General features: G+C 40.5%; 1 protein-coding gene across 4 annotated transcripts in view; it reads left to right on the top strand.

The window, feature by feature from the left end:
- SGK3 (serum/glucocorticoid regulated kinase family member 3) overlaps positions 1-21,692 on the top strand; it is a 61,481-nt gene that overhangs the window by 23,231 nt on the left and 16,558 nt on the right. The window contains exons 1-5 of one of the 4 annotated variants that reach the window (XM_055704247.1): positions 1,330-1,423; positions 8,927-9,132; positions 13,945-14,028; positions 15,882-15,954; positions 18,732-18,807. In XM_055704247.1, the coding sequence (XP_055560222.1) occupies positions 9,055-9,132; positions 13,945-14,028; positions 15,882-15,954; positions 18,732-18,807 (311 nt within the window). In that variant the 5' untranslated portion in view covers positions 1,330-1,423; positions 8,927-9,054. The other 3 variants (XM_055704244.1, XM_005443200.4, XM_055704246.1) reach the window with 3 other exon arrangements.

The raw sequence follows: 21,692 nt of genomic DNA, 5'->3' as shown, positions 1-21,692 counted from the left end.
AGTATTATGCAGGAATACTGCAGTAGGAGAGCTCAGAAACAGGATCTCCCGAATCACTACTTGCCAGACACTTGCCAATACCTGCAGCTGTTGAAATGAGCATCATCATGTCTCATCAGGCCCAAATACAAGTCTTGTGAAGACACGCTTGTAGAACATGGGGCTTCTCCATAATCAATAGAGTAATTTCCAGACAAAAACCTGTGGGGTTTTGAGGCACCTAGGTTACATCAGTTAAGACAGTGGAATGGGCTGCGTTTTCACATGTGCTCATTCTTTACATGTCAGTTGAAATCCCAAGAACCATTTCAGGTATTTATATGGAGGAAGCTAAAATGGCATAAGCTTCTACCTCATCCTGAGTGTTACTGTTGGCACTAGATATTCCTTGTCTCTTAAGCTGTCTGAATGGTGAATTTACACGTTCAGACGTCGTAGCAGATCCTCAGTAAACACGAGATATTAACTGTCATGGGTGTGGTGGTCTGTTCTGTTAGACTGAATCCGTGCTGACGCCTGGCTGGCCTGTGCTTTCAGATCTAGTTAACAAAACGAAGCGGAAGCGATCCTGCCATTGAAAGCTTTTTTTTCTGGAATTTGTATTTTTGTAACTGTTTTATGGCCTCCACCTGCTCAGGAAAAACCGAGTTACACTTTGTTTTAAGAGGTCTAGTTGAATTTTAACTGGGGCATTGAAACTTACCCTTTTAATTTCAGAGGGCGCAGAAACGGTTCCCTAAACAGTGCTAGTTCCCTAAACTACACACCGACCTCATTTTTGTGTGTTACCGCTCCCGCACAGGAGGAAGGAAGGGCAGCGCCCTCACGCAGCGGCGGCTGGTGCAGGGTCAGCCCTGCCGGCGGGCTGAGGCCGCCCCCGGACGCGCCGCGGGGCTGCGGGAAGCCCCTCATGTGCGCGGGCTGGGGGGGTGAAAGTATTTTTACCAGGGCGGCCGTTCTGCCGCGAGGCTGCTGGTTTTCCTCAGTTCCTGTGAGGAGCCGCCGGCAGGAGCGGGAGCGTGTCCCCCCCCAGGGGCTGCGGTGGCGGGGCGGGGAAAGCGGGAACTTGTAATCGGGAAGGGGGGAATTGTAAGTTTTTTTACAAGGGGCGGGGGGTAAAACCTCACCTCCCGGCCCCGGCCTGCGGCCCGCGGTGAGGAGGGTGCGGGCCCCGCGGCGGCCCCGGGGGCGCTGCGGGCTGTCGCTGGCCGGCGGGCAGCCTGGGCCGCGTCACGGCCGGGCCGCAGCCTGGCGCCGCGGGGGCGGAGGGGCGCGGGCCCGGCGGGCGCGCCCGTGGGTGGGCCGGGGCGGCGGGCGCGGCCCCGCGCGCGCTTCCCGCGGAGGGACGTACCCGGGGCCGCCGTTCCGCTCGCGCCGCTCCCCCGCGCCCGCCCCCCTCCGGCGCGGCGGCCGCACGTGCGGGGTGCGTGGGCGAGGGGAGGGGGCAGCCGCGTGCGCCGCCGTTGCCGCTCGGGGCTGCGGTGAGGCGCGGTGCGGGGCCCTGCCGGGCGCTGGCCTCCCGCGGCGGCGCGGCCTCCTCTCCTGGGCGGAGCCGCCTTTCGCTGTTCGCCGCCGTTGGGGCCGCGTGTGCGGCGGCCTGCGGGGTTCCGGGGGCGGGCGCGGGGCGGCGGGGCGCCGCCGGGCGGGCGATGGCCGCGCGGGAGAGCGGCGGCGGGCGCTGGTGGGGGCGGCCCCGCGGCGCCGCTGGACCGGGAATGTGAGAAATTTGTAACTTCCTAGAAACCAGGGAGCCGAGAAGTGGTTGATCGGGGTGGAGGTGAGCGGCTTGGTCTCGTCCCCGAGCTGCGCGCGGCGCGGCGGAGCTGGTGGCCAAGCTCGGGAGGCGGGGGGGGGCGGGGGGTGCGGGTCCGCTGCGCTGCTCCGCGGGCGCGGGGCATGCCCCGGGGCGGTACCGGCGCGGCACCTACTGCTTCCTCCGAGCGGTTTGCAGCCGGTATGTGGCTGGTGTCTCGGAAGAGCGCAGCGAACCTGAGGGAGATGACCGACGAGGTCTCGTCCCGCAAAACGAAAGCTTCTTAGGTGGCTTGCAGGGATTCAGGTACCCTTGAGGAATTTAATTTTGCGGAGGTTAATTAAGAAGCAGTTGTAAAGCGTTAAGACGAAAGCTGTTTTGACAGATCGTTTGATTTTTAATATTTATGTGAATATGCCTCCTGTGGCAGCTCTTAAAGGTGTAACTGTTCTGCTTCTAGATGTGCAGTAATTTTGCAGTATGGAATGTTCATTTCTTATTCCCCTTTAAACTTAAGATAGTTCTCGTGCTGGTACTGCATTTCGCTTCAACGCAGTAATGTCACTTGAATGCTGTTACGGCTCTTCCAGTTATTTGGCACTGAGGATTTCTGTGAAGGTCTCTTGCTGCAGTATTCTTGCAGCTAAGTTGGGGTTTTTGTTCTTTTTTTTTATATCCCCTTTCATACATACATTAAGTGTGTTTATAGAATCATGCAGAATGAGTCTGTATTTTTAAAGGCTGATGTTAACTTCATTTTGAGTTTTTAATGTTCGTGTTTCACTCTTGAGTGTCTAAAAGTAGTTCTGATTTTTTTTCTTTTCAGTCTTCACCTGCACATCAGTCTCTTCAATGACTGTAATATGAACTAATGATAAAAAAGGAAGGCGTGTGTGGGGGAATGTTTTCCTGAAGGCTTTAAGATACTTTAGATCTCAGGAAAAAAGTGTTGCTAGCTTTTAGAAAGCGTTTTGAAAAGTTCACTGTTAATGTCAAGGTAGTCCCCATGTGTGGTGTTTCTCATAACTTAAAGCTAGGAAACTGGCCTGTCTCTTGAAAGATATTTTGAGATGCTCGTTTAAGTGAGAAATACAGCATGTTTAACTTGAGAAGTACTGGATATTTTAACAACCTTGATAATTTTAAAGGTGAAGAAATAGTAATTAGTGGCTATGTGATGATGATGAATTGTGTTAAAATTGCTTTCCAACCTTAATTCCCACCTTTGATTGTAAATCATAGTCTCACCACATCTGACATTATTGCACCAGATTCTGTTACACATGCATAAACAACTGTTCTCTGAATCCTTATAGAACTGAAACCCCTTATTCTCCGTGCAGCACTGAAATAACGTGAGAGGTCAGCGTATGCTCTTACCTGCAGGAGTTGGTAAACTTGTCTTAGAAGAATGGACATAAAATTTTAGCTGTAGTTGTACTAATGTAACATGAGAAATCAAGTGATGGTGAACAGGGCATGCAGTTTGGATATTGCTAAAGGCTCTTCCTCTTACTTTTATATTCCAGTATTTAAGTTGTTGCCTTTTCATTATCCAACAGCTTTATGGTTCTAGGCAGCCGTGAGCTCTGTAGAGCACAGACTTACGAAGTTTTTCTGGATTGTGAACTGTAGTTTGGATTTATGTGTTTCATTTTAAAAGCCAGATACCTTTTGCTGTATGGATTTTTACCCTTTTGCCAGTTACAGTACATGAAGAAAGTTACATCAACATAAAATCCAGTATCAGCAATAACATCAATCTTAAATAGATCAGAATTCTCCTGTGTTTGTGATGAAACAGAGGGAGAACAGTTGGTGATTTTTCCTGAAGTCATGTAAAAAAATGGGCAGTATATTTGAGCATTGTTCCCACTTAATTTTCATCAAGAGGGGCAAAATGAGGCTGGGAATACTTGCTTTGTGTTTAATGAAGTCTGACTGCCCTCTTATGTAGAACTCACTATGTTGCAAGTGGTTGGTATCAGCTGCTTGTAAGACCTCTTGAAAGTAGCTGGCAGTGCTCTTGCTACAACTTTTGATCTGTGCTATCCTAGGCATCTGCATTTAACTTTAATTGGACCTGGTGTATAGGAAGGCTGAGGAGGCACTCCAGGAAACATGCAGGTTGCAAGTGTGATGCAAACTTGATTATTTTTTTTTAATGTGCTCTGCTATTTGCGTAAGTCATACCATCTGAGGCACATAGTAACCTTTCCAGATACAATGGACACAGGCTAAAGATAAAATTATTGTGGACCTGTGCTGAGGATTAAAAGACAGCTGCCTGTTATTGGCAGTATTTGTTCTTTAGACCCATTTTATTACTTGGGGTTTGCTTACCATGGCGAAGAACCTGTGTTGTGTCATGTAATAAACATGAATGCAAATAGATGCAGTCCAAGTCATGAATCTTGTTATGCCAATTAAGAGTAATTTGTTGGAGCTTATTTTGGAACGTGGGGCAGAAGGGGTGTTCTTGGGTACAGTAGAATTGTGGGAAGGAAATGTTTACCTGACTTCTCCAGAGGAAATTTGATAAAGACAAAAAAAACAGGAGTAATTTATTTCTTTCCCTTGGTTGAGTTTTTACTTTATCTGTTCTACTTTTCTATGAATAGTAATAACCCATTGAATTGGACTTTGCCCACATTGCTGTGAGTAGTGGTTGGCTTTCCATAGTGGTGCCACCAGAGGCTTTAAAAAAATGCAAGGTAGTGGGGTGGGTGTGTAAACAGGGATCAGGCTTTTTCCTTTATACCAATGACCGAATTATGAATTCTGTCAAATTGTAGGTAGAAGGGAGTGTGAAGAGATAAGCCAAGGATTGACTAGGGTATTCTGGTTAGTGTACTCCTTTTCCTTCAGCTGGAATATTTCTAGAGGTCTACACTGATGTTCAGTGTTCCTGTATTAAAATTATCATATGTATGTGGTATTTGAAAGAATGGCTAGGGTGAAACCTGCTTTCTTCAGAACCTAGTTATTCAACAGCTTCTGCCCATCCATCTGTCTTTATAGATTAGTGATCTGTGTTTTGCTTTTGACTCTTTATGAAGCATGCAACTTCCACAGTCCCTGGTTCTCCTCATCCTGTATTTCTGTTGCATTGGGTTCTGAATACCTTGTCTCCTGTTTCCTGTGTGTCAGCTGCTTGTCTGGTAACAGGAGTGGGATTCTCTTTTATTATATAGCAATTGAGGGAAAAGTTGACTTTCCTGGCTTTCTCAAAGATTTTTTAGTGTCCAGTGATATGTTGATTCATTATCAGGATATTTGTGAAGACTGAGGAGTGATGAAAAGCATGCCATAGATACTTTCTCTAAAGTGAGAGGAAGGAGGGTGATGTTTATAGCAGGTAATAGGACTGTCTCCTGTTGTTCCTTCTGTAATCGGAATCACAGTCGTGGGATTTTCAGCAGCTGGTTTTACTGGTGACTCAGCCCTAGAGTAAGTCTTTCTAGGTGGATAATTAGTGTATAGGGAAATGGCCATTCTCTTCCAGTGGGTGTGCATGGATCCTGGTGATTCTTCCAAGCATGCTTGCTGGAAGACTGTCTTTTAGGGTTTTTGACTGTCACTGCTTCCCTTGTGTTACTCAAAGAGTCAGAATGGGTATGATAGCTGATTTGCAGTGGCTGTAGAGGCATTTAAGGCAATTTGGCTACAGCTGGAGAGGCAGCAGGTGAGCACACAGCTTTGTAATCAAGTTTTGAACTTTCTTGGCAGAGACTGACTTGTAAGCACCTAGAACAAAGGTCTTTGGTTGTGTAATGGTATCATCTTCAGGCCATTATAATTTAGAAAAGAAAATTTTTCAGTACAGAATAATCTGAACTTCAGAAACCTTTTCTAATACCGTTTGAGCCTAGCTTATGGAGAAAGAAATCAGAAGAGGTTGCTATGTATCGTTACACTACGTATTGTTTGCCTGTTGCATGTAGCTGTTATGAGGTTGCACAAAATACTTTCAATTTCCTGAATGCATTATAATTTGTGGGTATAGTAGATCTATATGTGTTCTTAGTGTTAGGGTTCTGTTATTGCCATGCTTTTTACCAGAGGCAAGGGTCAGCCTGAAATTTGACATTGTTGTGGCTTTCTGCAGGAAACTGTGAAAATACTGCTTGCTTTTTGACAGCCGCCATGTAGAGAATGAATAGTGTAGCCGCTGACAGGCTTGAAACCTTGCCAGGAGGATGTGTGACTTCTGATCTCCTCTAACACATTTGTCTGTGCCTTCCCCTGTTCCAGGGCTAGATACTGTGGCAGCTTAAAAGTTCTAGCTGTTACTGGACAACACTGGTGGCAGTGTTAACCTGTCTTGCATTATCTATGTGCTCTTTCACTAGTGCCCAAATATGATTTAAGTGGATTTATTTTGCTGCCTGTTTTTTTGAAGTTTCATCTCCTTCCTGCCTGTTACCAACATTGGGGCCAGGGGCTACCTGCTTTTAGTTACAGGAAAAGCTATAACCAGAGGCAGAGACTTCTCAACTGACAATGTTTGTTAAATTCACTGGTATCTGGCAACCCTCAAGACACTGCAGTTTGCACTTTTGAAACTGTGGATAAAAATACGTCTCTACTGTTTGTTACTACTTCATGTAGTTACCACAGCATTAGTGGTTTTACCTGCTAGGAAAACTGCAGCTGTGTTCCTCAATGGAGCATGGCAAAGATTAAGGCAAATCTATCCCTGTTTCTACAGTCAGACCTACAGCTGACATACAGTTCAGATAGAAGAAGCTCTCAAGAGCTGATATGCTTGTGGCAGATAGAAATTGAAAGAAAGCTCTGATCCTCTGAAGCTTAGTGGCAAACTGAGCTGACAAACTTGGAAGAAATGCATTTTCAGCTTAGTGTTGGTGACCCAGTCACAACTCTGAGGAGATGCCTCAGGGAAAGAAAATAATTACAGCCAGTGATCTTCCAGGCAGCTTAAAGAAAGAAACACAAATACTGCAGTTGCAGCTTCTCAGATGATTTATTCTTCTTCTCCCTAGTAAGATGAGTAAACTCTTCCGGAATTAATCTGGGTGACACTTCCTCCTTTTGTTTCCTGTAGATCTTTCAACTTCAGATCTGGAATAAAGCTCAGTCTTCCAAGTGGTACTCTTTGGACTACAGCTTTTAATTCATACTGCTTCTGTACTGCTATTTAAAAATACGGCACTAAAAAACGAAAGGGATGAGAGAAGTACTGTGAGAATCAGTGCAGGCATGTTGGGAACCATCGTAATGAATGTCAGTTTACAAGAGAAGATAGGGAGTGATACTAGTCAGGGAACACCTAATCCGTTTTAAAGCTTTACGTGTTTTTCTCTGATGGAAGGAAGACAGCTAAAACACAGGGACTTGTGCTTGGTTCCTGGCGTGGGACCTGAAGTAGCTCAAGATTGACATAAGTGCTTAGTAAAGTCTAAGCTTAGTGAAATGCTTACTGAAAGTGGTGCTTATTGACTATTTTAGTGGACCTCCGATGATGAAAAGCACAGTTAACCTTTAGATCTTAATTTTAGTGTGTGGCAATGGGTGAAGAACAGTCTTAATCCCATGCCAGTATAAAATTGTGGAAAATAGGAACTGTGCCTTGTTGTAGTAAAGCTTTTAACAGTGGCTTGCAGAAGGAAAAGAAAAACCAATTTCAAACTCAAGGTCTGTGTAACTGGCTTGGATGACCTTTGTTATAGTCAAATAAAGGTGGGGGGGAAGCTTAACCCTGCTCAGCCCTGTAATTCCTAATCAGTGAAGTAGGGAACAATCACATTAAGGTAAATGCAGGTGTAACTAAAAATAGTACTGTGAATATATTGCAGTGTGGATGAGCTATCACTTAACTGTGATTACAGTGGCTTCAAACAATCCTTTTTGTTTACAGTCACCTGATAGATCTTTGAAAATTACTTAATTTTAAATGGCTACAGGAGGAATAATAGTGTGAAGTCTGAACCAGAGAGATGATCTGGCTTTTGAGAACAAGAAAAATAGTCAATTGACTGAGACTAGTTGGGTATCAAGAACAAATCTTTTCACTGGATTCCCTGGGCTTTGGCCTTTGTGCCAGCATAAATATGGGTGTGTCTCTAATAGCAGAATTGCATTGGATTAGTTTGTGGGTTTGGGGAATTTATGATACAAAATATACAGTTTGCTTTTATACTTCCCTGTTTTAAGAAAATACAGACTCAAGTGTTCAACTGGGCACTCCTTTTTCCTCTGGGTGTTTTGAAGGGAACTGAGGTCTCTTCTTTCCAAAAAATTTTTCTCATTGGTCAGACACATAATGTTCTGAAAGCTGAGCTGCATTCACTAAACCACTTCAGATGGCTCTGCAGGCCTGTACTTAGGCACAGCTCTTAGCCAGGGCTGAAGTTCCTGTTGTTTGCAGTGGGGTCCAGGAAACTGTGCTCCAAGCAGGTGTGGAGGATACTGTCTGTCAGTGAGTGAAGGGGCCTGTAGGTAATACTAAGCTCTCTGCTTATTTGATGTCATTAGCCTCTTTGTCTTGTACCCTTCTCAAGTTCTGCAAGTAGGCTAACTGTTCGACTGGAGGTAATGGATGACCCTACTGTTCTGCTAAACACAAAATATGTCAAGTATGGGGGAGGAGAGGGCAGAGAAAGTAGATACTCAGACACATGGTGCTGCCTGTGTCCCTCTAAAATTTACATGAAAAATTATTTTTTTTCTCCTGTCATCTTTCATCTCTGATGTGATAATTACATACAGTCAGCATGTTCTGACAAATCTGAAATGCCCTGTGGTACCGACTCATGCAGCTGAAAACCTTTGTTTTTGAAATTAACTGTTCTGAATGTACATGTTAGTGGCTTTTCTCAGATGTCTGATACCAGGTTGTCATCTCTAATTATTTCTCCATGTTCTATCTTTGTTTCTTCAAAGTACTGCCTGTAGTGGGCCCAAATGTGTTCCCAGTACGTCTGTACAACTCAGTGGGGTTTTTTTGGGTGTGCTTGTGTCCGTAGAGAATGTGAGTGATTTCGGTGAAGGGACCACAAGCATGAAACAGTTTGCAAAGTCATAATGATTATGGCTGTATATGTGCATGTTAAAGTTCATCTCCTGCCAGGAAAAGTTCCTGTCACACAGGTTTTAGCACTGTGAGTTAAGTGTTCCCATACTTAATTTTCCTTCTATGTTCACTTTAAGATTACATGATGGAATTCACATTTTCTCAAGAAAAGCTGCGTATCTTGGATCAGTACCACTGAAGATACCTTCTGATTGCAACACCGGAAGCAGGGTCCTGTAACAAATTGGTCAAAAGAACACATACAATGGATCTCAAAGAAAGCTGCCCAAGTGTTAGCATTCCGAGCTCTGATGAACACAGAGAGAAGAAAAAAAGATTTACTGTAAGTATAGCAGAGTGTAAGCACGGTAGGCAGATACATGGGCTATTACTGCCTAGAAGTGCTACTTTCTTTTTTTTACTACTAAGCTTGGTATTACTTTAAACCAGTTTATGGAAGTCTGCTTACTTGCTCTTGTGAGTACTGGCCATAGTCCAATGTGAGAAGTTGTGAATGTTTTACAGTGTTTTAACTGTGTTGCTTTCTGCAGAAAGAATTTGGCTGTACAAAATTCTGGTATTTTTACCCCCAAATAGCAGTGCTTTCTTGTGTGTATGTGTATATATATATATATATATATATACACACACACATAGGTGTCTGAATGCAGAAGTAACATTTTGGTACCAAATCAGATTAAGATTCGGCATCCTACATGATTTTTCAAGAAAACATTTATTTTGTAAAGGGAAAAGATATGGCTTTGGTTTTAGTTGCTTTTTTTTTTTGTAGTTTGGTTTTATAATGGCCATTTTTTTTCTTGTTTCCTGTTATAATATCATATAAATAATTTTAATATTTTTGTGTAAAAGAGAAAAATCAAATTTTTAAAGGAACTTTTTTCTGTCTTCCTTCCTGTTTTCTGATTCTAATACAAGACTTTTCCTACCCTGTTCCAATTTCTACTCCTTGTTATTCCCTGCTGCTGCCTTTTTTAGCCTCCCAATTTGATTTTCTGGAAGTGAAATCTTCCTATTCTGTGGAGTAACTCTATGTTGTACACTGAAAAATATTGTGACCTAGATTTTTGTTTTGCTTCTGCGTGTGCTAGGATATAAAGACAGCATCATAGTACTTCCTTTAAAAAGCTCAAAATATTTCATTGCTCTTGCGCAACTTCCTCTAAGCTGCCTTTTTTTTTTTTTTGAGTGAATTAGTCACTCTTCAGATGTGGAATGCAAACACCCCTAGACTGACTTGTTGTCTGAAGAATACAACAAAACAAAGATTTACTTTGAGTTATGTATCTGCCTTTCCCTTTCACCTCCCTTCCTTGGAGAAGAATAATGCTGTTTGATTCTACAAGTGTATCAAGATGTAAATTGGGGAATTGCTGGTAAAGGGAACAAGCAAAAGAGAGCTTTACTAATCCTTTAAACCACTGCATGCATGTGTAACTCAAATGAGCAGAAAAAACTTCATGAAAGTCTACACTTCAGCAAAACAGGTGTTGCCTCAGTGCTGACAGTTCTGCTATTAAAAAGTCCCAGTGTGGTACATCTGCGGTGCATACTGATGTTGTGATTTCCAGGCCATTTTACCAAAAGATCTGTGTGACAACCTTAGTAACTTAACAGCGCTTTCTTTGGGTGTGCCCTTTAGGAAGCCATACAAGCAAGAGTAGGAAAATTAAGAAATTGGGGAGGGTGGTGTGTGTGTGAATCCAACCCAGCTTGCACTGTGTGGAGGTAACGCTTTGTCTGGGTGGCTTCTGCTTTCTGCGTCAGGGAATAATTAGCAGCTTGGCAAGAACTGCTTTTCACAACCAAGCTTGTGAGTATTATCGCATGTATTTTAGGATTTGATAACAGGAGGGTCATACTAAACTTCCTGGTAGGAACTGTGAATTCCAGCATGTGTCTGTCAATGCTTTTACTGTGTCTCCTCTTTTGTAGCTGTGTGTTAATGACTGAAGCCCATCAGCACTGCTTTTGGTGGGGGGTGGGAGAGGGGTACAGGGAGAAATAAATCTGTGGTAGGTATAGCTGTCTGTTTCTGATGTTAGTGACATTTCCATAAAGAACAGTAAGAATCTTAGGGTGAAAGGAAAAGTTAAAGTGATAAAGGCTAGGAAAGACTTCAGGTGACTGTTTCATATAATCTTCACCTTACTGTCACTATACATATATATATATGTGTATATATCACTACTGCTTCTGAGACTGTTCTAGAATCTCGCTGGCCTGAATCGAAACTATGAATTCCAGCTCAGACTTTACAGTGGCTCACTTAATGCTGGCACAGAAACAAGACAAGTATGTGCAACTTAGCTTTTACTAGCTCTTCTTTTTGCCCTGATACAGCATTTTTTAAAACAATCGTGTCTCTGTGCAGTCCTCGTTCTGATAAGTCAAGCTTTTAAGTTTTGTTTTTGGAAATGAACTCTTCATTCCTCCTGAGCATTTTCATAACCTCTTGTTGAATATTTGATTTGGTTATGTTAAATACTGCATACATTTGCTACATTTACTACCAGTATTCTTTTCTTGACAAATAATTTCATGTTTGAATTTTTTGGGTGTTCTGGCAGGGAAGCTTTTTTGCTTCCACTTAACTCATGGTAACCAGACTTTATGTATATCCACTCTAGTTTGCTGTCCTGCCTTTTTCTGAAGATTGATCATTTACTTTCTTCATAAAAAAACCAAAATGCTTGTTTTGGACCATATCTAGGATGTAGTAACTGCTCTTCTGTCCTTGCTGCATAGTGGGCTGTTCTTTTGCCTGTTTTGCCAAATAACTTTGTTTTGCATTTCTTGCTTTTGTCCCTATGCTGTTTGATGTGTGAGGCTTAATTTTCTCTTCTGACCTGTTCTTACCTCCCTTCAGACCGCTGTCATATACAGGCATATCAAGAAATCCCTTTCAAGGGTGCTGTTTATCTGATTAAATCTGGAAACTTTGTTTCAGACCTGTGATACATACTAATACCAAGCCTTGTTGGAAACTGTGGAGTTGCTTTTTTTATTTTGTTGATGCTTAATAGTTTCCTTGCTTTCTCAGTGCTTGCTCTCTTGAGATTGGAAAACAGCCTACCTTTTTTACTTATCTCTGGTTAATACAAATTGAATGTTTAATCCGTGAGCGTGAGCTACTAAAACAGAATTGAAGACTTCTAATTTCAGTGACTTGATTTGTGAAGAAATTATCACATCAAGAAATAGCTGGACCCTATCCTGTCTGTTTCTAGGAAGGTAGTTTATGGTGATGTTTGGGATAGTGGTGTTTTCAGGAATTCTGTTTCTTTTTCTTCCTTTTTCCTTTCTCAAAGCTTTGCATTATTTATCCACATATTACAAGCTGTGGATACATCTTATCAATGTTTTAGGAGTTTTCTAAGACTGGTTTTGGTTTAGCAGTAATTAGATTTGAAAAGGTTATTACCTGAGTAAGGCTAGATTCCCTACGCACCTCCCCTTCCTAGAAACAGGCATTGCACACCCCTAAATCATTACATGGGTGTAGCTGAAAGTAGTAATACAGCCCAAAGACATGTTATGTTTTTGGAGTTTACCAGAATCTTTCTAGATGCTGCATGTGTTCTTGCCACTCAGTGCTTCCTTAAGTGTTAAACTTGCAGTTTCTCCTTGGTTGGGAATGCAGGAGCTTCAGTGATGATGAGAACTGGATGACCTCATATGGGTTTTTTTATGCTCTCTCATTAAAAAACGTTGACTGTGTCATTGGTCTACTTCAAGAACAAGTGTTTTAATTTTGAGGTTGCCAAGGAGGTGAATATCATCTGAAGTTACGCTTGCCCATGAACTTTTCAGTCTGTGCATTTTGCTCTGATAATTTAAGAAGTTGTCCGTGGCCTGCTGCTTAAGCCTGTTGGCACTGAGCTGCCATGCAGTCATGGGGAGTGGAGGTGTTGTGTGTTTGAACATTACTTGCAGGACTTGATTGCTGTGTAAGATACCTAGTTCAGGAGGACCGTACTTAAGTGTCTGCAGCTAAAGCTTTTGCTGTTTACAGTCTAGGGATGCTCTAGAAGGTGTGTAGCTAGGTTTTATGCTAATGATTGTTTAGCAGTGTAAGGGAAAGTTAATTCTAAGAGTAAGTCTCATCAGCATCCTACTGGACGCTTCTGTCCAGCCTCCTGTATTCCCCAGAGAAGACTGAGAGCAGCATATTTGGGCAGTTAGTGTAGCATAAATGCTAATCTGGAGCTAAGAAATACAGTGGTGGCTGCCACTTCCACTGTGGGAGTTAAAAGGAGAGAGGTAAGCTGCTGTTTCAGGACAGAAGGGGGCATTGGTCCAGTCTTCTGCATTGGGAATTGGCAGCCTTTTGCACTCATTTCCTTGCTGTGCCCATTCTCTCCTCTGAAGGAATAGTCAGGTTCCTTCTGAAAGTAAAAGAATGTGGAGAAGGGAGCTCAACTAGCTGCATAAGAGACAGGAGAAGCCTGCTGGACACGAAACTGTCAACCAGATTTATGAAGCCAGGGGTTGGCAATCTGTCTGGTTTATTGAAGTCCTCTGCTGTCATGGTATTTGAGTGGCCAGAACTGTGCAGCAGGTTCCAGCTGCATGTCCCTTGATCCCAATGCTGTGTGTTAGGTGGCCTGTGCTGTGTTTCAGCCATGGCAGCATTTTCCCCCCCTGAACAATTGTGTCATCTGCCAGGACCCTGACTATAAAATGTATTCAAGATGTGGCAAGAAACAGTTACCTTTATAACTGCTTTTCTTGTGTGCTTTCTCTTTAGGTTTTGGTGAAGGCAGTCTTCAGTGTTTAATTTTTTTTAATATTAGTCTTTATTACAAATTATAAAGTAGCAGATTTTTATAGACTGCTATCTGATGGCCAGGTGTTCTTGTTGGATCTGAACTAATTTATGAAAATCCATTAGATGAGCATTGGTATTAGTTTTTGCTTACCTGGTGTTTAAAAAAAATTCTGTAAAATGTCAGGCTCTTCTGTTCTTTTACTCATTTGTATTGTCTGTGATTTAACTGTAAGAAACGTGTAGATTAAAAAGTATTTTTACACAATATATTTAACAACCTGTCCTTATTTCCACCACAGGATTAAACCTGGGAGGTTTTATTAAACTTTACTGTTGGCAGTAACTTTATCTGTGTTACTACAGGTTTACAAAGTATTGGTCTCAGTTGGCAGAAATGAATGGTTTGTCTTCAGACGGTATGCAGAGTTTGATAAACTCTACAATACGGTAAGCAAAAGGCAAGCTATGAAATTATGGCAGAATAGCAGAGCAACATTTGTCGGCAGTGTTACAGTTTGAGTTAGTTTCCTCTTGAGGAGTTTGAGTCAACATTCAATAATCATAGGAGCCTGTTTAAAGTAAATGACAAGGTGGGGTTTTAAAACTTCGGTTTGTTTGAATTTCAGACTCAAAGTCCACTTATTTGTCACTTTTTTAATTGTTGCTTGGGATCATAGTTTCATGAGAGAAACTTCTAATTTACTGGTTGTCAAAACATCTGAAACGTGCATTTGTTCATGGTGGTAAAAAATTGCTGTAAAACTAAAAACATCTAGATAGGTAAAGTTCTCTTAAAGTAAGTGTTTTACTTTGAAGTACTGAAAGTAATGAGCGAATCCTTGTTTCTTGATATAAACTTTCAAGTTAGTCATAGCCATTCCTATCTACAGTTTCATAGCCAATATTTTTGGCAGCGGTCCAAATAAAATAGGCCTCTTCAGCAACTCAGTATGGATTTCTTGGGTTCGTTGCTAGAAGGGGATTTGGCCCATTTTACATAGTGGGCAAGCAGGGCAGATACTTGCTCAGATGTGCAGTCTGTGTCCTGTGTCCATACTTCTCTCCAGTTCTTCATGTTTAGAGACAAAGAAGAAACAATTCCTCTGTGATCTCCATAAGAAAAATTACCAGCTGCTTACCTGTGCCTCTATTTCCCTTCCATTGCCTCTGTGAGAAGTATTTGGGCTTTTTTCCTTTCTGTCTCACTGTACCTGGATTTTTGCACAGCAGTGGTAAGCAAATGCAGGTGGTGAACTTGGGGCTATCTTGCAAAGTCTGAGCAGAAGTCGGCCTGGATATACCATGCTATACTTTGCTTGCATCTGGGGATAGACTTGCAAGCGATGTGAAAACAAAAGTATCCCCATTTTGATACCTGTGGAGTGAGCCTTGGTGATCCTGTTCCCCTTACTATATTCTCTTACCATTCAGATTAACGTTGCTCCACTGAAGTTTGTTCAGCACTGGTCTTTTTAACCTGTAGAGGTGGAGGTCCTGGGGAAGCATAACCAGGAGAACATTTAGTCCAGTTCCCATTCAGTTCAATTAAGTTCCATGCAGTTCCAATTCATATGGTATAGTACACTAAAAAACCTGTGCTGTTAACTGGAAGAGATACTGATGTTTCTAAGGAAAGAATTGCCAGCTACTGTATTGAACTACTCTCTTAAAGAGGATGAGGGTAAGGTTGCTCTTCTGGAATGCTTGAAGATGAAGCAAATATAACCCAGGCTTGACTCATGTCAGGGTTTTTTTATAAATTCAGTGCTATTATATATGATCTTCTGGCCAGCTTATCAAGTGTAGACTACAATTAAATTGTCAAATGCAGCATTGTAAAACATGCTGTTAATCTGGTTACAAATTTGACACAGAGGTAGCCCACCTGTGGTTTCTAAAGCTCTTAAGAATGTTGTTTGGGCAGAACCCAGAGGTCTGTGTCCCCAATCCATTTTAAACCTCATGCATACACTCCTGTGCAAACAAGCAAGAAAAAAAACACCCAAGATTCTAGCCTGTGCTTTTTTTTTTTTTTTAATGCAGGGCTGCAATTGTCTTTAGCTTTCTAAATTGAGATGGCCTTTGAATTTAAAAGGGTATGACTGGTGCAAACAAGCCGAGTACAAATTGTTTTGGGTTTGGTTTTTTTCCCCCAAGTGTATGAGTAGAGAAGATGGAAGAGATGAGCAGAATTACTAATAATCAGATGTTCAAACTGTTCATCAGAAAACAAACAATGCAATTATTTCTAGGTACTTTAATGTGTAAGTACAATCCAATTGTATGTGTTTTGTTTTCAGCTAAAGAAGCAATTTCCCACCATGAACTTGAAGATTCCAGCTAAGAGAATATTTGGAGATAATTTTGATCCTGGTAAGTTGTTATCTTGTTACTCATTTTGTCAGTTTCTTTATATGAAAATTGATCTATTCCAGCCTACAAGCAGCTATCTTGGATGAGTTTTACACCAGTCCTCAAAACAATGACTAAACCAAAGTTTAGTCATGCCTCAGTCAAGAACAGGAACTAGCGTAGGTAGATTCTCTACCTTGTGATCGTGAACAAAGTATTGCTCAGTGGCCCAGTGCCTCTTTTGCAGTGAAGGCTATAGCTTCTCCTGAGCCTGCAGTATTCAGGATTGTGAGAAATTCTGAACTGTCAGTGTAATTGCTCCTTTATAAAAGCAAAAGCCAAACCCGCTAAACATATGCCTGGCAAATTTTAAACTTCCTTTGTGTGACTTTCATTTTTTGGGGGGTGGGGGGGAAATGACTAAAGGATTTACCTTTGAAGGCTTTTGAACTCTGTGTCTAAATGTGCTTCCTTGTACAGTTTAGATGAAAATGAATCTTTTCCTGTTGTTGCTCCACTTACAGAGCCCATCTTATGTGAACGTGATGTGATCAAGTTAACAGTGATAGGTCCCAATGAAGCTTGCTCTGTCCTTATCAAAATACTAATAAGAAATCACTTGTAAAGTGCATTAACCTAGGTGTACCACCAATGAATAAATAAAAAGGCAAATGGCAAGGCCAGACCTTTGCTCTGTGTCTTTATAGCCTTCATTCAGGCCATTTTACTTAAGGGTTTTCCTGATGGTCATTGGGAACCTCCTGCCTTCCCCTGGCTTGGTGATGTGATCAGACTGTGTGTGTAGCTGCATCTCCTCCTGCACTGTTTAAATCATTTCATTTTCTCCTTTGTGAAAAACAAATGGATCCAAAGGTGTTGAACTCTTGGAATGAGTTGTTTTGGGGTTTTTTAGACTTCTTCAAACAAATTAGGTTTTGACAATTACAGTTAATCACCTGGATCCTGATGTGAAATTCCTTTTTATTTTTTATTACAATAATTAAATGCAAGTATCCAAGCTCTGATGTCCTCTTCTGATGAAGATGTAAATTATTGCCAGAAGTTTTACATGTATTGTGTCTACAGGGACTTCTTGTTTTGGTTTTGTTTCTTTCCTTTTCTCTGACCTTGGGGGTTTTTAGAGTTGGCTGAAGACCTAGTAGTGTCATGCTGCCTGGTCTGCAGTACAGCCAAATGTACAGGTGGATTTCTTGGAGTCAGATTTAGGAAACTGGAATTTAAATGGGGGGGGGCCTAAAATTTTATTAAAACTATATATGTAAAACAACTCCCTCAGGCTTGTTTTAAATTTCCATAAACTATGCTGAAATCCTTGAAGCATGAGAAACTAAATAGTTCTCAAGATTTCTTGCTGGGGGGCAGGGTGGAGATGGAGCAATGATGGTCATTTAAATCTTTCTCTTAACTCTGATTTATTGAAGCTTTTGATGCAATGTTTCTGCTGACTCCTGAAATAAGTCACATATTTTACAGACCTTGAAATGGTATTTTACTTCTGTCGATGTGTACTTGGGTATGCAGCATTGTACTACTGCATGGGAGTGCAGTAGAGTGGAACTTGTATATACCTTTTCCTAAAAATACCAAAAAATACTGTCATAACATACATTGTCATCTAAATGTTCCATTTCTGTTGTCCCTTAGGTTATTTCAAAATTAATCTTGTTTTAACTTCAGAAATGGGACAGAGGAAAATCACAGAAACCAGTCAGAATACAGAACTAGAAAATTACAGAATAAATTTGAGCTGACATGATGCAGGTGTTTTTATCTTCAGCAACAGGGATAGTTCTGTAGGCTTAGTGTGTCTGATGGCATTGTAGATCTACTGTACTGAAACTGCTGATGTTGGTGACTCCCGTAACATCTTTATGTTCCTGTTTGATGTCAATAATTTGGGGTTATTGAATACACTCATAAGGGTTTGGGGATTATATCCCTGAAACATTATGATCAGTTTTCTTTATATGCAATACAGCTTTTAACTGAAATTTAATTTTAATTTAAAATTTTAATTGTTGTCAGTAATTTACGTGCGACAGAAAGAATCGCAAGTCAAGTATTCCATGCAGATTATTGTTGATAGGAATAATGAAAGACAAGATTATTCTGTTTTATACTGTTTCATCTTAGAGCTCTCTTTCTATTTCAAATCTTATGTATCTTTCCATATTGCTAAAGAAAAGTTACACGTCTTAAGCTTTGAATGAGGGTGAAGGTTCTGAGGATTATTTTCTTATGTTACAGGTGATGTCCAAAATGGAAAGAAAAGTGTTTTTATTTATCTTTAATGGTTACATCAAAGTGCCTGCTGGTGGGTTGAATTGTGCAGCTTTCCCACTGCTGTACATATATTATGGAAATATGCTGCTTGTTCATGTAAAAACTTGACTTTGTGCAACTGATGTCAGGTTTTGCCTGTGTTTTGTTGGGGGATTTTTTTGAATGTAATCATGTGCTGAAGGGCTCACCTGTGCAATAAAGGCTGCACAGGTTAGCCCACTATGGTTACACACTATTCTTAAAGCACTTTACTTTTAATCCATCTAGCTTTCTACGTTTTCAAGTACTGTTGAAGAAAAAGTGAAATTTGTTCTCTCAACTCACTTGAATGATTTAAGCTTGTGATTTTCATGTGTAGAACCAATCCTGTTCTGAACAGGTTGTGAACCAACCTCTTTTTAACTGCTGTTTAAGTCCTAAAAACCCCTAAATTTGAAACTAAGTCATCTTTGTGAGCTGACTGATCGTTCTAATAAATCTATCTTTTTTTTCAGATTTCATTAAACAGAGAAGAGCAGGACTGAATGAATTCATTCAAAATTTAGTTAGACAGCCAGAGTTATGCAATCAGTAAGTAGTTTAATTTCTATTCTATAAAGACTATTTAAAAGACATGAGATGTCAACTAGAAAATTGAAGATTAAGTACTTTTAACCAGAAAATGTTTTTTACCTGTTCAGTGCTCTTAAGTATAATAAACAAACTTTAATATGGCTGTTCATTCCTTCAGGAAAAATCTACAGACTGATGAACAATATAAAAACATGTGTTTTCTGAAAACTGATCAACAAATAAACTTGCAGGCAATTAACTGATCTTAATTCAAGGGGTGCAGATTCCAGTGTGAACTCTGTTGTACAGCAGGTGTTTGTTTTGCTGATGGCTGTAATGTTTGAGAACTCTGCTGTCACTTGCTACTGTGTTGCTGTAGCAGTCACTGCCTGCATCCTTTTGTTAGGGCAGTTCATGTGTGTATTCCAGAACTTGTTTTAAGCGTGTTAACAAAGTAGCTTAATTAGCTTGCTTAAGTGGTTTGGGATAACCAAGCTGACCTGCCTAAAGCAAAGGAGTAAGCTTGCACATAAACTATTCCATCAGAAGAACTGCAGGCGTGTTAAACTCCCATCAGTGCAACAGTGAGGAATGAGAGATGGCAATATGCTAGAGTCAGCTCCAGTTAAAACTGGAGGATAGCACTTGTGCATGTGAACTGATTTGGGGGTAAATGCATTTTTCTTTCAGTTTAAATCTATACCTAACAAATCTAAACTAAATCCATGTGGCTTTCAATGTAGCTTGAACTAGTAACATGGAAAAGCTGTTTGGTGTTAGTGTTGAGTAAAATGTCTGTAATACATACACTTTGTTTAATTAGCATATCTGTACAACTTGTGAAACTGTCTATTTTCCACAGGAGAAAAAAACTTCTGTAAAATGGAATATTGCTGCAGTTTGCAGTGTGCAGTCAGGTTGTTTTTTTTCCCCAACAAATGAACTAATTAACGTCCTGTTAACCTGAAATACGTACTTCCTTTATTTTTTTGGAAGAAAGGGAGCATTTTATATATAATTCCTTGTGATAAGTGGAAAAAATTTCAAAACAAAGTTTTTGTCATGAAACAGTTTTTCACTAGAACAAATACTGTGAAGTTTGTGGTCATAGCAGTGTTATTCTCTGGGAAAGAATAGAAAGCACATTAACTCATTACTGAAAGCTAATCTGTTTCGTTACATTAGGAAATCACACTGGTTTTATTTAGCACAGTCCCCTCCCCTGTTTGGTTGCAGTATGTCCAAGTACCAAATATTTTGTCTCAAAACATACTATATTTGTTCTCCAAAGGTAAAAATGGTACTTTTTTAAATGCACCCGATAAAACTGTGTGCTTAAAAAAACCCCAATCCTCAAATTGACTTGCCTTCTTAAATTTCTTCTGAGCTTTTAAAGTTTTTACGCTCAAATGCATCTGTAGCTGAATCTATGTTCTTTAACATAGCACTTAGCCTGCTTGATCCATTAAAAAGAAATCAGTATGAAGAAGTGGGTCTTATAAAGGGTTGTGATGCTGTTAAAAGTGTGTTAAATAAAAAGCTTATTAAGCATAGTTCTACAATAAAAACAAAATAGAGACAGAAGTTTGACTCGTTCTGTTCTCCTCCTCCCCACCGTTAAAGTAACAGTGGTTTATGTGGGAGAAAAAGCAAGACTTTAATTCACAATTCAGTGCAAAAGCATTTAATTTTATAGTAATTTGTTTTTCTTTTAATAACTGCAAGGTACTTTGTTTTTCTGGAGTAAGCTTTTTTTGCAGTGCTCTGTTACAGAAAATCATACTAATAATTACATAATCTGTCACCTTTTTGTGTGCCAGTGAACATTATTACTGAAGAAATACAAAAACTTTATTAACTTGTGTTTTGGATTTTTTTGGTAAAATCTGATAGAAACTACTCAAGGAATATGTGGTGAGTGAGACTTCACAGATAGTCCACATCCTTGCTTTCTTAGACTGTTTTGCTTCAATGTGCTAATTAAATATGATATTGATATTAGGTAAAAGCACTTACATAAAGTCGGTAATATACAAAGAAGACTTGAGGGTTATGCATTCTCACAGAACTTTGAGGAAGTCCACCTTCTACTACATCTTTTAGGCTCTAAAAGCAGTATCAGGATGTCATATTTTTAAGTCCTACCTAGGAAAACTTTCACTAAAAGCTTAAGAATGGTTCATGATGATGTCCTCATTTCTGGATGGGAAGGCACCTGAATATCTGAATTGAAAAGCACATATGTCAGATTCAGTATGTCAAAGATGGTTTAATATTTACGTTATTCTGTGAAACGTGCAGTATTGTGGTGTTCCTTCTCTTTTCGCCTTCAGTGGACTTTGCTCTTGGGTCAGACAAGTTTGTTGAATATTGTATCAAAGCAAACCTTTCTGCTCAATAATAAACCCAACAAAAACCTGAATTGTTACAGAGTGATTACAGAGAGACCCTGTAATGGTTGGTAAGGATTTTCCTGTGACTGCTGTCAGGTGGAATATGGGGCAAGATGAATCATTGGCTTAGACCAAATTGGGGATTAAGTGGACTATCTTTAAGCTGCATTTAGTCAGCTAACTGTATTTGATAGAGAACCTGCTCTCATGGATAGAATTCAGATATTGGAAAAAAAAATGTCAGGAGGGGTAAGAGATCTTATAATGTGTCTCCCTTGCTTCTATTCAGGATATCAGTCAGCTGCGAGTTTGTTACTTGTGAACACTGTGAGGCCTCCTAAATCACTGAGCAACTATTCACATAGAACTGCTCGCCCCCTCAAACGTAGGTCTTCACTGAAAAATTCATGCATTTAATTATCTATTAGAACATGTCCAAAGAAAATCTGTTTGAATCCAACTGTATAATAGAGGATACATTAAAGGTGTAATGTAGTTATTTTTAAATAG

The sequence above is a fragment of the Falco cherrug genome, chromosome 3 (assembly GCF_023634085.1).
Source record: "Falco cherrug isolate bFalChe1 chromosome 3, bFalChe1.pri, whole genome shotgun sequence".
Taxonomy (NCBI): Eukaryota; Metazoa; Chordata; class Aves; order Falconiformes; family Falconidae; genus Falco; species Falco cherrug.
This window is presented reverse-complemented; position numbering and strand designations above follow the sequence as displayed.